Here is a 13,105-nt window from a genome sequence, read left to right as displayed (position 1 = left end):
GGTTATAAACATGCAAACATCTGTAAGCAATGAAAAACCTTACCTCTCCATTAAAAATCTCCTTATCATTAAATACAAAGTTGGCCTTTGCATTGCCAGACAGTTTTTCAGCTTGCAACCAGAACCTCACTTCTCCTTTTTCCAAAATTTCCACTGCCAGCTCAGAGACAAGTGGAACAGCTACAAAGAAGAAAGACAAGAATGAAGCATATACTTTGCCTGTGCCCCAACAACTATCTTCTTCTGTAAAAGCCACGTCTTTCTTTCAGCTAATGTATGCAAGGTGACTAGCTTATGACAGCTCTTCATATAGTTGGAATACCTCTCCACCCACATGTACACAGGGTGACAGGCAAGATTGCATCATTTGATCTTTCTATCACTAGGTCTGAACAGAGCAGAAACACTGATAAGTTGAGTTGTGCTGGGGCTCCTCCATTCTAGTACAAGGCCAAAGGTAAACTGTAAGCATCTCTGCAGCATGATGTGAGCCTGTATAGTGCAGGCACATCTTTAATGAGTCACTTAACAATGTTATTTTAAGGCAGGGAATTGACTCAGTGGAAAAACAACAACAACAACAAACAAGCACAAAGGCAGATCAGAAAGTCAGCTGGTGAATTGCAGGCTGGGAGACTTTTATAAGTACTTTGATCTTTGCGGAGTGGAACCTTTATCTCCAGAATACACGAAGTATCACAACATACCCCAAATCTCCCCAGTACATTTTGTTTACGTATGAATAATGGAAATCCTGACATATAGAACAATTCCTTGTGTAAGCAGGAAAAAATAATCCTGTAAAGAGTACTCTACTGTAGCTAACTGTAGGGCTTTTAAACTTTTCCTTGTTCTTGTTAGTAAAAGTCCTCTGTGTGCCTTCACTTTAAATTCTTGTTAAGAGATTTTAATCAGCAACATTAAATACAGGCATTTAGACTCTGATATTTGGGCACATTGCTCATTTTTTTTAATTACCATCATTTTAGCTGTCCTAGTGGATGCTCAAGTTTCCAAAACCTCATACTCTTAGGAGCACGTATGCTATATATGAACCCCAACCTCCACTTTCACAGCAATGTAAAGTCTGCATTGCAAGGGTGTAACCGAGGAGAGCGTACAAACACATTGCAAAATGCTTGATTATGTGGTGTGGTGATGGGTGTCAACCTACACCTTCTCCCAGACAAATCACAGGACGGGGTTGTTTATTTAACTTCATGTGTGAAAAGCCTAGCTGCAGCAGGAGAGGACTGGGACTGGGGTAGTTTTCTGGCATCTCTCATCTTCCTGTTTTCACCACCCTAAACAACAGGGTGCCTTCTGGAGCAGAGCTGCCATTCTACCCTGCTGTCAATCCCAGGTAGTGGCCACGTGTGAGGTCTCCCTGTGTCTTCCTTTCATATGGGGACCCCTTCCATGCACCTATACTTTTCCACACTCATGTACATTTTGGTGGTACAGAACATATCTTTGGTGAAAATAAAGCTTCTGGGAGGTGAGGCAACAGTCCTGGGGAAAAAAAAATATGAAAAAGACATGGGCATAACCTGGAAGAGAAAAAAAAATGGTTAAAAAGGAGTTGTGGGGGAAAGCGGTACCAAAAGGGACCAGGTTATGAGTGTGCCCCAGCAGTGGAAATGGTACTTGTGAAGCTTCCTTCCCTCCTGCATTGCTTGAGAGAAACAAAAGGAATCTCGGGAGCTGCATGATTTCTCAGAACAAAGCGCCTGAAATGCTACAGGAGTCTCAGAAGCAACAGGATGAGGATGAGAATAGATATCAGGCTGCACTGCTTTTGTTTCACTGCCAGCTCCATGGCAATGTTAAACTCCCAGTTGATTTGCATGTAATTAACTATTAATATCTTAGTCTAAAATGGGAGAGAGGAAAATATCTCAGGAACTGTTCAAGAAGGGGCTGAAAGGATGTAAAAGCTTTATATTTTGGGAAAAGGCCATTCACTCCGCAGTCCAAAGGAATCAGAGAGATCCATGTAACAGTATTCCACGAGCAAAAGACTTATTTAAAAAAAATAAATTCCATTTTACTAAACACCAACTGAGTGACTTCAGGGATTTTCCAGCCATCATACTTACAAGGTTTTACGTCTTATTTGTATAGCATCACAAATTACCATGTGCAACTAGACTGAAGTTAGACAATCTGTGTGTTTTTTGTTTTGTTTTGGTTTGGTTTTTTTTTTGAGAGTCTACAGGGCCTAGGATGGTCAAAGCAAGAAAAGCAGTTTTCTCCTTGAAACATTACAATACATTCTGCAGTAATCTCTTTTTTTTTTTTTTTTTGGTCTGTTTTTCCATGAAGTTCGTGCACAGCTGGGAGCATACTGACACCCAAAAACACATTAAAAACCCAACTCCCCAGTCTTGTCCTGAGGAACTTATTTCATGACATTAGTTATTAACAGAGAGTGTGGAAGAGCACTCAGTGGAGAAGGGTTGGGGCGAGTGACAGCAATAAGGGGTTGTGATGACTAACGCTCGCCCTGAAGACCTGATGAAGAGGAAACGTCTGGGAGGAGCAGGAGTAAAGAAAGGGGTGCTTGGGCTGTCATTAGGCCGTCAAAAGTTGGTACGATATGCTGGGAAGAGCAGAGCTGAAGTGGAAAAGGCAGAGAGGGAAATGAGAAAGAGAGATGATGCGTGCAGAAAGACAGGCAATGTCTGCAGCCGAGTTTGACTGGCCTGGGAGGCACAATGTGGGCTGAGCTGGCTGAGGTGCCAGCAGCACAAGCACAAAGCTGAAGATATTAAAACCCAGGCAAGAGCAGTAGTGTCTGGAACAAAGCACAAGAGATGGTAGTGGCAGGAGATGAGACAAGGCTTAGATCTCGTCACGTTGTGTGTAATAGGATTCTTTCTACAATTCAATTTATTATTTTCTTCAGTTATTCGAGTCACATTCCACTGAAAATAACAGGGTTGTACTACAGCCAGGATATCATAAAGGTATAAGAGTTCTGTGGACATGACAAAAATATCCTTCCAAGCAAAAAGAAAGGTGCTCTTACTATCAAGTATTACAGAAAAGAGGGAGGAATTTCAGCTGAAAAATTCTGTACATATATATATATATCATTAGAGCTGAATTTACTACAGTTGCTTGTTCTCTTAGCCTTTCTTTTAACTTCTGTTAACTTCAGTTGGGGTGAAGTTAGAGGGGCAGAAAATTTTTCAAGCTCAGGTTTTCAAATCAGCTTAGGCATTCTGAGTAAGTAAAAAAAGCTGCATGGCAGAAGAAATAAAGCCATTGGGATACTTATTTTCAATCTAATATAGAGACTTAGTATATGCTTAGACCAGCAGCCTGCAAAAGAAGAGGAAGAACAAGAGCAATACACAAACGTACTGAGAGAAAAAAGAAAAGAAAAAAAAAAAAAAGGAATCTTAGATTTTCAGTTCAAAAACACTTTCACTTGAAATTACTGTAGCAGTTTCACAATCTGATGCTGGCAGGAGCTTTGTGATACATACCCGTGCGCATGCAAATCTCTCCCCTACAGACATGCTTGATTCACTTACTTGGGAATTTGTGTTCATGGCTCAGAGCAAGCAGACGTTTCATTTCTGCAAAAGACATGAAAAAAGATAGGTGTGCATACCTTATGGATATGAGAGACACAGCAGCAGGAAAAAACAGAAGTGAAAGCAAAACAGGCATGCTTAATAGACATTGTGTATCTACCTTCTTCATCAATTGTGTAGCTTGATGAAACTCCATCAGTGTCTGTAACAACACAGGAGTAAATTCCCAAGTCATCTTCTCCAAGATCCTTAAAGGTTGCTTTTGACCTTTAGAAAAAATGAAACATTTTGACAAAAAGGTGAGATCAGTCTGAACCAAGGTCCCTTTTATAACACACAATAAAAACAAACTTTTTTAAGCTTTTGCTCTGACTAAAAGGCAAATACAGGGGTCCTGACCAAAATAAACCAGGTGTGGTTTATTTTGCCCTACCACGTGTGGTACAAATCGCGATGGCACAGCCAGTACATCTGGACTAAGAGGAATCGGTTACTAAAGCAAAGAGAGAAGGGAGATCCAGGAGCATCCATGAGACCATAAGAGTAAAGGCTGACCAATTGCCTCTGCTGCACAACCTCTGCACAACCTACACAACCTCTCCAGGAAGCTGAATAAGCTCTCAGGTAGTGCCAACAGTACTGGAGCTAGCCAAAGCTAGCTCACACATACTTAAAAGCATTTGTCAGGTCTTTCGTGAGTGTGGAAGGATACTGTAAGTGCAGGCTGATTCAATTTTCATATGCAATACCAAGAGTGGTATGACCCACCATTTCTTCCCCTATGGTTTCTATAGCTGTAAGAGCACATAGCTTCATAGGCTCCACCTGTGCATTTGCTATTTCTTCCTTTTTGAAAAATGCCTGAAGAAACATATTAGGCTCGTGGAGCATTGTGAAAGTTATCAAATCAGGCTATGGTGAGGTGATCAAAACAGGGACCTCCTCAGAAGATTGTGACAGCGCTACATGGTAAAAGCATTTTGCAAGCAGACAATTTTAGCTTTTGGACCTTTACAGTGACAGCAATAGGAATCATGATCATCTGTCCTGATTGCCAGGTTGTAAGAGGACAGAGCACCAATTTTCTCACCCTATGCCTAAATGTAACTTAATTGCTTAATCAGGAGGCCTGACTCATTCTGTGCAAACTACAATTGCCCAATGGTCTGCACAGGGACTTGTTGGAGAACAACATACTCATCCAGAGCCTTTTAGTAACAAAGGCAGATACAATTCTTACTGATCCTTTCATCCAGAAAGGATCGATTTCTGTGACCAGCCTAGGTTTATCAAACATGGGATGACTGTTACTGCTGAGGGCTCTTACCTTCCGCCTTTGGTATCAATGTCCAGCCGAGAGTCGTCCTCAATTGGTTCATAATTCTTGGACCAAACAAATTTAGAGTTTGGAGACATCTGATCACATTCAAAGTTCAAGGAAATTACTCCATTGTCATCCACATTGACCACCACTTCCTTAGTTCCTGAAAGATCAGAACAAGGCAATTCCGCTTTCTTAGAGATACCAGCAAACAAATGTATATAGATGCACATAAATTGCTGAAAACATTGGCATCCTCAGTCCTTGATTCATGATTAGAATTTTTTGTTCTAGGCCGTAAAATTAAGGAACAGATTAAAGAGCATCATAAATCAATTGATTTATTTGAACATGTCTAAGCACACATGAGATTTATGATATTTGCTCTGGAAAAACCTAAAGGGGGGAAAGAGGGGGAGGAAGCAAGTCTCTAAATCCATTAAATGCTTGAAATATTAAATAGCAATATTTTTCCAGCTAAGGGGTAGTCAGCGCTTTCATTATGTAGTATGAATTTCTCATTCCCTAGTCAAATAAGAGCTCTAAAGGGAATACTGGGTACAAATGCAGATGTTTGAAAAGGTGCAGGAGGTAAAAGAGGAAACAACCGAGCCGCCCAAGCAGCGCTCATTTGTGCAACCGAGGCACATTTTCAGGGACTCTGGGTTCACTCCAGGAGGTTGGTTTAATTGCTATGCTTGGCATCTGGCCCTGCCACCGTCTGCAGCATTAATCCTGGGCCCACAAAGGGAGTGAATATTTGCAATTAGCGGCTAAGTCGCCCACCCTGTTTTGCCAGTACCTGCAGTCCTTGAGCTGAATAAGGTGACCCAGTTTGTCCTTACAGGGCCCTGAGAGTGAGGCCCAGGTCAGGAACCTGAGTGTACCTCCTGCCTGCTCCCTTGCACACTGGTGAAGCCGAGGGAATTTCATCTGGGCGTTTCGTCATCTGTGGCATTAACTTTCATTTCAACAGCTTGTCTGAGAATACCACAGAGAACTGAGATGTGCTGGAGGACATCCAGCTTCCTCCTCTGAACAGCTCTGAGCTTGGTCTTACATCTGAATGGGGCACTCGTGGTATATTACTCAGTCTAAGACAATTTCAGGCTGCCCGGAATGCTAACGACATGCTTTCTCCACAACATATTGTATCTTAAAGACTAGAGCCCTATTCCTGACATTGAAATTAAGAGCTTTGTTTTCAGCATAATTCTTAATGAGCCTCAAGTATGCAAGGAGATTTCTGTGTTTTGTCACCCTAGTATTATACATGTCCTGTCCAGCACTGAGTAGCTCCTGTAATGACAATTGGTGTACGTGCAGCCTTCTTATTCTTTATAATTTGCCATAACTGTTTAATGAAAGATTAGTTTAATATTCTTGTTTTGGTCCTATTATTTACCAGCCCTCACAGCAATGAAGCACAATGAGTACCAATAGGTGTTTTGGTCTACAAATATTTTTCCAGGTAGCTGCACATTTTTCAAGAATGTTATAACGTAATTTATTATATGCAAATTCATCACTTTATATTTCATTAGTATTTAGTTTCCTGTAGATCATTAGCACATGAATCTTTGGATGGCAACTTATGCAATGTGCAAAGAATCACAGCCAGAAGGTCCCTACAAAGGGCAACATCCTTTATATTTCTTTTAAAGCACTGACATTATGATAACAATGCATAGCATGTATCTCCAGAAGTGATGACGGTTTTTACTTCTAATATTTATGTGCAAGTAAGAAAAAATATATATTTTTAAACTACTGAGCATATATAATAAAAATATATATTTTTAAACTACTCCACCTGTCCTACAATGTGAAACCAAAGAGGCTGCTCCAACAGTAGTAGTCTAATTTCCCTTCGCTAGATAGCTTGATGGTTTCTACAGAGCACCCAAAGTCACTCTTAAAGTTATCATAAGAAATAAAATACTTAGATGGCAGATCAAATATTGATTATCTCCATTGATCTGAGAGTTTCATTGCACTGAATGGAAAGAGCTAAAATTAAGATAAAGCAGACAGCTTCAAAACACTAGAGTTACTGGCATCATCTTGTCCACAGATAATCAAAAAAGAAGTTGAATGGGACAGTATTTCATTAATTTCTGAGATTCAGCCTTAAAACTTTCAAAACACACTGCCCACCTCTCTTCTCAAGGTGGACATTGCCTATTTGTTAGCTGAAGGGATTTTGATGGATAAATGGGTGTGTGATTAAAGTGAAACAGTTGATGCAAGCTGTGGCAGCCATAGGGTTAAATTTTTAGGTCTGCTATGGCTTCAGTCATAGCAGCACCTAAGGTAGTGTCAGAAAAAAACAGGTAACTTATTTTATACAATCTTAGTGTGTTCCTGATTCTGTTCTGAGAGGCCAGGTGAGCCTCGCAGATGTAACTAAGAGCAGGTTGCTCTGGCAGAAACAGCCCTCAAGTGCATGGTCTTATAGCCTAGGATTCACAGAAATGTGCAGGAGCCCTCCTGTAAAAAGGTTCCTTTCACAAAATCCCTCAGTGAAGCTCTTCAGGTGAGGGTGACAGTCAGACCCCATAGTCTGACCCCCAGGGCAGATCATACTCCTGTGCCAAGCTCTCCTGAAGCAACTGATGCAGGATGAGAAGCTAACTTCAGTTTGCACCAAAGTGCACAAGGACTAAGGGCAAACCCGGGAAGTAATGGGGAAGAGTTGCAGTCTGCTCCTGGACTTCCCCTGCCTCTTGTGAGATCCATACATACCAAAGTGATTTTGTGTGGAGACAAAGTTACAGCTCAAAACTAGCCTGGATTTTTATTTGTTTATTTATTTTAATGTGTATGGGCTTTTCATTTAGTTTTAAGAGATAACTGTAAAAACTGAATATGGTTTTCAATCAGAAGATGGATGCAAAGTATTGCACCATTATAGTAACATACGTTACTGGATAAAGAAAATTGCTACCACTCGTATTAAAACAAATATTTTCATTCAGGTTGTTATTTACTTACATTCTTTGGTTAGACAGCTCAGTCTCCTGGTGATTTTAGACATTTGCCAAAAGCAACATTCCAGCCACATTCCAGCAGGAATTGTCTACAGAGACCTGACAGTATTTTGTCTCCATTGAAGATGTCAACAAAAGCAGCATTCATTGGGCAACACCAAATAATTTGTGGCAGTTTTTAAAATGGTGTGATTGTTCTTGAGATTTGTGTGGTTTGAGTGAGAAAGCTGAAAGCCTACCCAAGTGACTGCTTTCTGAAATATTTTTTTAATAAGCCTTTTGTTCCTTCTTAACACTTTTAAGAGGCTTAGTTTGGTGAATACTGTATCTGCAGACCTCAGCTCAAAATATGGGTCAACCAGATTTGTATAAGTAAATCATTTTCAGCTTCCCTGAGATTTCACTGGCCAAACTCTGACTTTCTTGTGATCCCTCTGAACACCAGCCTGGCTTGCAAAAGGGCCACAGTCCTGAGATGCATCTCCTTCTCTAATGGTGATGTCTGCAAAACAAACGATCTGCTCACGTTCATATTCCCAGGTTGGGCATGGTTCTCATTGGAAAGAACGTCAAAATTGCTGGGTTTTTTTTTGGTCATGATTATCATCTTTGCAAGAGTTTACATTTGTGTATTTTTGGAATTCTAATGGCATGACCAATCCCTTACTTAGTACACTTGAAGTTTATTATCATAACAAGTTTTTATCGAAAGTCTGACAGATATTAACCTTGAAGGAAAATGTATTAATAAAACCAAAACTTTAGTGCTAATATTGGTTTGATTTTTGTTTTGAGAGTGGTTGTTGTTGCAGTATCTAAGCCGTTTTCAAGAACAAGCTCCTTAGTCTTGCCTTGCTCCACTTGCAGGTGATGGAAATCAGCCTAGTGCTTCAGTGGTTTGTAGATCTAAAATTAGGGTTACCGTATTCTTGAAAGAAAAAAGAAGATGCAGTGGCTGTGAGAGATGAAGCTGAGGGATGGATGGCAGATGAGCAGAGGAACTAGCCATCCTGCATGCCCTGTTACTTTGGATATTGCTGTTGTTATGGTAAGAGTTACCCTGTGGTGCCCCCTTTCATCTCATCCAGTACAGCAGAGCACTGCAGAGTTCCCGTACTCCTGATTTTGCCTTTATTTCTCCCAAACATCTCACGGCCTCTGCTTCCCAAGCCTCCAGTCCTTAGAGCTCCCAGCTCCATACTCCTGCTTCAATCTGTGACCATTTTCAGGCCGCTGATTTTCTCATCAGAGAGCAATCCACATCTCCACTACCAACGCAAATTCCTCCTAGTCTAGCCCAAACCTATTCTCAGCTAAGTGTTCTTAGTCCTTCCACAGCTCATACCTTGCTCTCGTGCCCCAAGACCTTTTTGCCCACATGATTATCCTCTTTTGTCTCCATACCACAATCTTGCCCCCTCTCAACCTGCCATCCACTACTTCCACCCCTTCTTCTCATCCCAGCTTCACTAAGTCACTCCAGTCTTCCCATTCCAAGTTTTCCAGTTCTTTTATACCCCCAGCTTTGAACCTCCCTTTTCAGGCTTTCTTGACTCACTGGGAGCTAATTCAAGGCTTCTTAGTATTTTTGCTTTCCTGGGCGGAAGGACTAGGCATTTATGAGGGCTGGCCCAGTGCTACTGCAGGGATGGGACTGGTAAAAATGGACCTGGGAGGCAGAACCAGGGGAAGGATGCTGGGAAAATGCTTCTGAGGGAGCCAGGGTGGGAATGGGAACTGATTCTCACCAGTTCACAGAATCGTCTAGGTTGGAAGAGACCGCCAAGATCATCTAGTCCAACCTCTGCCCTAACACTAACAAGTCCTCCACTAAACCATATCACTAAGGGCTACATCTAAACGTCTTTTAAAGACCTCCAGGGATGGCGACTCAACCACCTCCCTGGGCAGCCCATTCCAATGCCTAACAACCCTTTCGGTAAAGAAGTTCTTCCTAACATCCAACCTAAACCTCCCCTGGCGCAACTTTAGCCCATTCCCCCTCGTCCTGTCACCAGGCACGTGGGCGAATAGACCAACCCCCACCTTGCTACAGCCTCCTTTAAGGTACCTATAGAGAGCGATGAGGTCTCCCCTGAGCCTCCTCTTCTCCATGCTGAACAAGCCCAGCTCCCTCAGCCGTTCCTCGTAAGACTTGATCTCCAGACCCCTCACCAGCTTGGTCGCCCTTCTCTGGACTCGCTCGAGCACGTCCATGTCCTTCCTGTAGCGAGGGGCCCAAAACTGAACACAGTACTCGAGGTGCGGCCTCACCAGAGCCAAGTACAGGGGGACAATCACCTCCTTAGACCTGCTGGCCACACTGCTTCTTATACAGGCCAGGATGCTGTTGGCCTTCTTGGCCACCTGAGCACACTGCTGGCTCATATTCAGCTGCCTATCAACCAGTACTCCCAGGTCCTTCTCAGCCAGGCAGCTTTCCAGCCACTCATCTCCCAGCCTGTAGCTCTGCTTGGGGTTGTTGTGCCCCAGGTGCAGGACCCGGCACTTGGCCTTGTTGAACTTCATACAGTTGACCTCAGCCCATCGGTCCAGCCTATCCAGATCCTCCTGCAGAGCCTTCCTGCCCTCGAGCAGATCGACACACGCACCTAACTTGGTGTCGTCTGCAAACTTACTGAGGGTGCACTCGATCCCCTCATCCAGGTCTTCGATAAAGATATTAAAGAGGACCAGCCCCAGCACTGAGCCCTGGGGGTCTCCACTAGTAACCGGCCTCCAACCAGATTTGGCTCCATTCACCACAACTCTTTGGGCCCGGCCATCCAGCCAGTTTTTAACCCAACAAAGCGTACGCCAGTCCAAGCCACGAGCAGCCAGTTTCTCGAGGAGAATGTTGTGGGAAACGGTGTCAAAAGCCTCACTGAAGTCAAGGTAGACCACATCCACAGCCTTTCCCTCATCCACTAAGCGCGTCACTTGGTCATAGAAGGAGATCAGGTTCATCAAGCAGGACCTGCCTTTCATAAACCCATGCTGACTGGGTCTGATTGCCTGGTTGCCCTGTAAATGCCCCGTGATGACACTCAAGATAATCTGCTCCATGAGCTTCCCTGGCACCGAGGTCAAACTAACAGGCCTATAGTTCCCCAGGCCTATAGTTCCCCTGAGCAGTTGGACCTGCTCAGCCCCTCACAGTCGATACCATTCCACATAAACCCCAACTGTTTCTCCAGGCAGGAGCAGCTATCAACCCAATAGCCAGGGCTGTTGTGTAGGCAGCCGCCTGCCCAGGTCATCACCTCCTTGGCTTGTGCCAGCCGTCAGTGTCCCTGCACTGCTGCTTGTGCTCCCCATGCCCCTGCCTCCTTTCCTGCGCCCTTAGGGCTCTGAGAAACCTTCTCAGGTGGGATGAGGCACGGAAGTCTGCCAGCAGAGGAAAGGAATTTGTCTGAGGAAAAACATGGGTATGGTGGGTCCAGCCCCTCCACTTCTAACATAGTCCGTGGAGTAGGCCACAGAGCTTTAAAATTACCTTGTTCTATTGTTTGTTTATTTTTAATTTTGCATCTGAGGTCCCATCTCTTATGAAGAGACAAAAATCTGTTACTCGGTAACCTTCTGACCACGAACGAGGACAAAGAAAGGAAGGCTCTCAGAGACACATGCCCATGCTTGTGTTTCCTGTTAGGGAACTGGTGACAAAAAGCTGCTCACCCAAGTCACCCATGATAACTATCTATTGTAATAAAGCTCAGGGGGTTTCTGAAGTTCCAGGTACAGAGATTCTGTCACTGTACCAGTTCCTGTTTTTCTTCTGGCATTATAGACGTGCTAGTGCCAGGTATCAAGGATGAATCCAGCGAACAGTTGCACTTGAATTCTTCCTGAAGATGGTCTCCAAAATGACTTGACTAAATTTTTAAAACCTTTGCTTTAAATGCCAAGGGAAAATAGTAATTTCTTTTACCCTTTCCTCAGGCACATTGCATAAATTAAAGAAAAGAGAGAGATAAAAAACTGATTTATTATAGGAAGGGCAAAACCTACACCTGCACAATTTTTTGGTTGGGCTGATTTTAGTGCATCTTTTTTTGCTACATACAAGTATTACAACTTTATTGTATTTCTATATTCCTGAACAGGTAGTTATGGTAAGAAAATCTGTTCTGACCTTAAAATTCATGTGAAAAAAAAGTAAGATATGACCCTCAACTTGTTTCCTGCATAGTAAAAATGTTTGACTTGGGGGGGGGTCAGATTGTTCGCATGCAGCCGGTGTGCAAACATACCACACAAACAGGAACCTCTTTAAATACAACAAAAAAGAGGAAGCATTTCTAACAAACCTGGTCGTGTCTCAGCTACGACAGGATCAGTGGTATTCGATGGTTTCCCAACACCAGCCTGGTTTGTCGCCCGCACACGGAACACATAGCTCACACCTTCTGTTAGGCCACCTATCTGCAGGAAGCAAACAATACGTGCATGATTTGTTACAAAACACTGATTTCCATTTCACATTTCTTACAGTTCTAGTCTGGATGCTTGACAATTATATTTCCTTTCTTTTTTGTTTTGCTCCTTTTTCTAGTTGACAGATATTTCTTCCTCATTTTTTTTTTCTCAGTTCGAGTGGCATGACTAATCTATTTGTTTTGCTCTTTCCTTGTATGCATAGCTAACATTTAGCCAGTGTCATAACTGTCATTGATTTATTTATAAAAGGAGCATTGTTGTATTATTATTGGAACAGGATGTTTTTAACTCATGTCCGTTGACCTCTGGAACAGGACAGTCTTACTGCAGGTAAATTCTGGCTCTTAAAAACAAAATTATCAGGGTAAAATGTCCCAGTCACACCCATCTAGAACCAGAAAGGCACTTAACCCTATGCTTTTATGCTTTGTAGTGACTTGAGCAATCTTAATAATATTCTAACACCTGCAAATGCTCCTTTAAAACATGTATGAAAGGATCACACCCTAAGGGGAATATCTTACAAATGTTCTGAAAAGCACAAAAGTAGTGAAGCCACTTCAGATGTATATCTGGAATTGAGATACAGGTGATCCCTTATTTAGAAGTCATTCCACAAAATGATGTGTTATAATAGTAGAAAAAGCTTGGACTTAACTTGGCATGAAATGTGTAGAGAGAGTACTTTGTGTTAGAAAGAATCACCTGCCACATTATCACAAAATCTGTGTTCGTGTCATCCATTCTTGTGTAGTGATGCCTAACTTACCCTTTGAGCAAGCAAATGTTAGGGATGTCTCTTGTGTTAT

General features: G+C 42.5%; 1 protein-coding gene across 4 annotated transcripts in view; it reads right to left on the bottom strand.

Moving 5' to 3' along the window:
- The window catches only part of MYOM1 (myomesin 1), an 80,609-nt gene that overhangs the window by 21,883 nt on the left and 45,621 nt on the right, over positions 1–13,105 (bottom strand). For all 4 annotated transcript variants that reach the window (XR_013947249.1, XR_013947250.1, XM_080581971.1 and 1 more), the window contains 5 exons: positions 12,167–12,281; positions 4,873–5,029; positions 3,706–3,812; positions 3,543–3,587; positions 44–180 (listed from right to left, as the gene is read on the bottom strand). Coding sequence is in view for 2 of the 4 variants with exons in the window: in XM_080581971.1 (XP_080438097.1) it covers positions 44–180; positions 3,543–3,587; positions 3,706–3,812; positions 4,873–5,029; positions 12,167–12,281 (561 nt within the window). In the remaining 2 variants the exon portion in view is untranslated. The remainder of the gene's footprint in view (positions 1–43; positions 181–3,542; positions 3,588–3,705; positions 3,813–4,872; positions 5,030–12,166; positions 12,282–13,105) is intronic.

Source organism: Anser brachyrhynchus, assembly GCF_964034855.1.
Source record: "Anser brachyrhynchus genome assembly, chromosome: 2".
In the NCBI taxonomy this organism is placed as follows: Eukaryota; Metazoa; Chordata; class Aves; order Anseriformes; family Anatidae; genus Anser; species Anser brachyrhynchus.
This window is presented reverse-complemented; position numbering and strand designations above follow the sequence as displayed.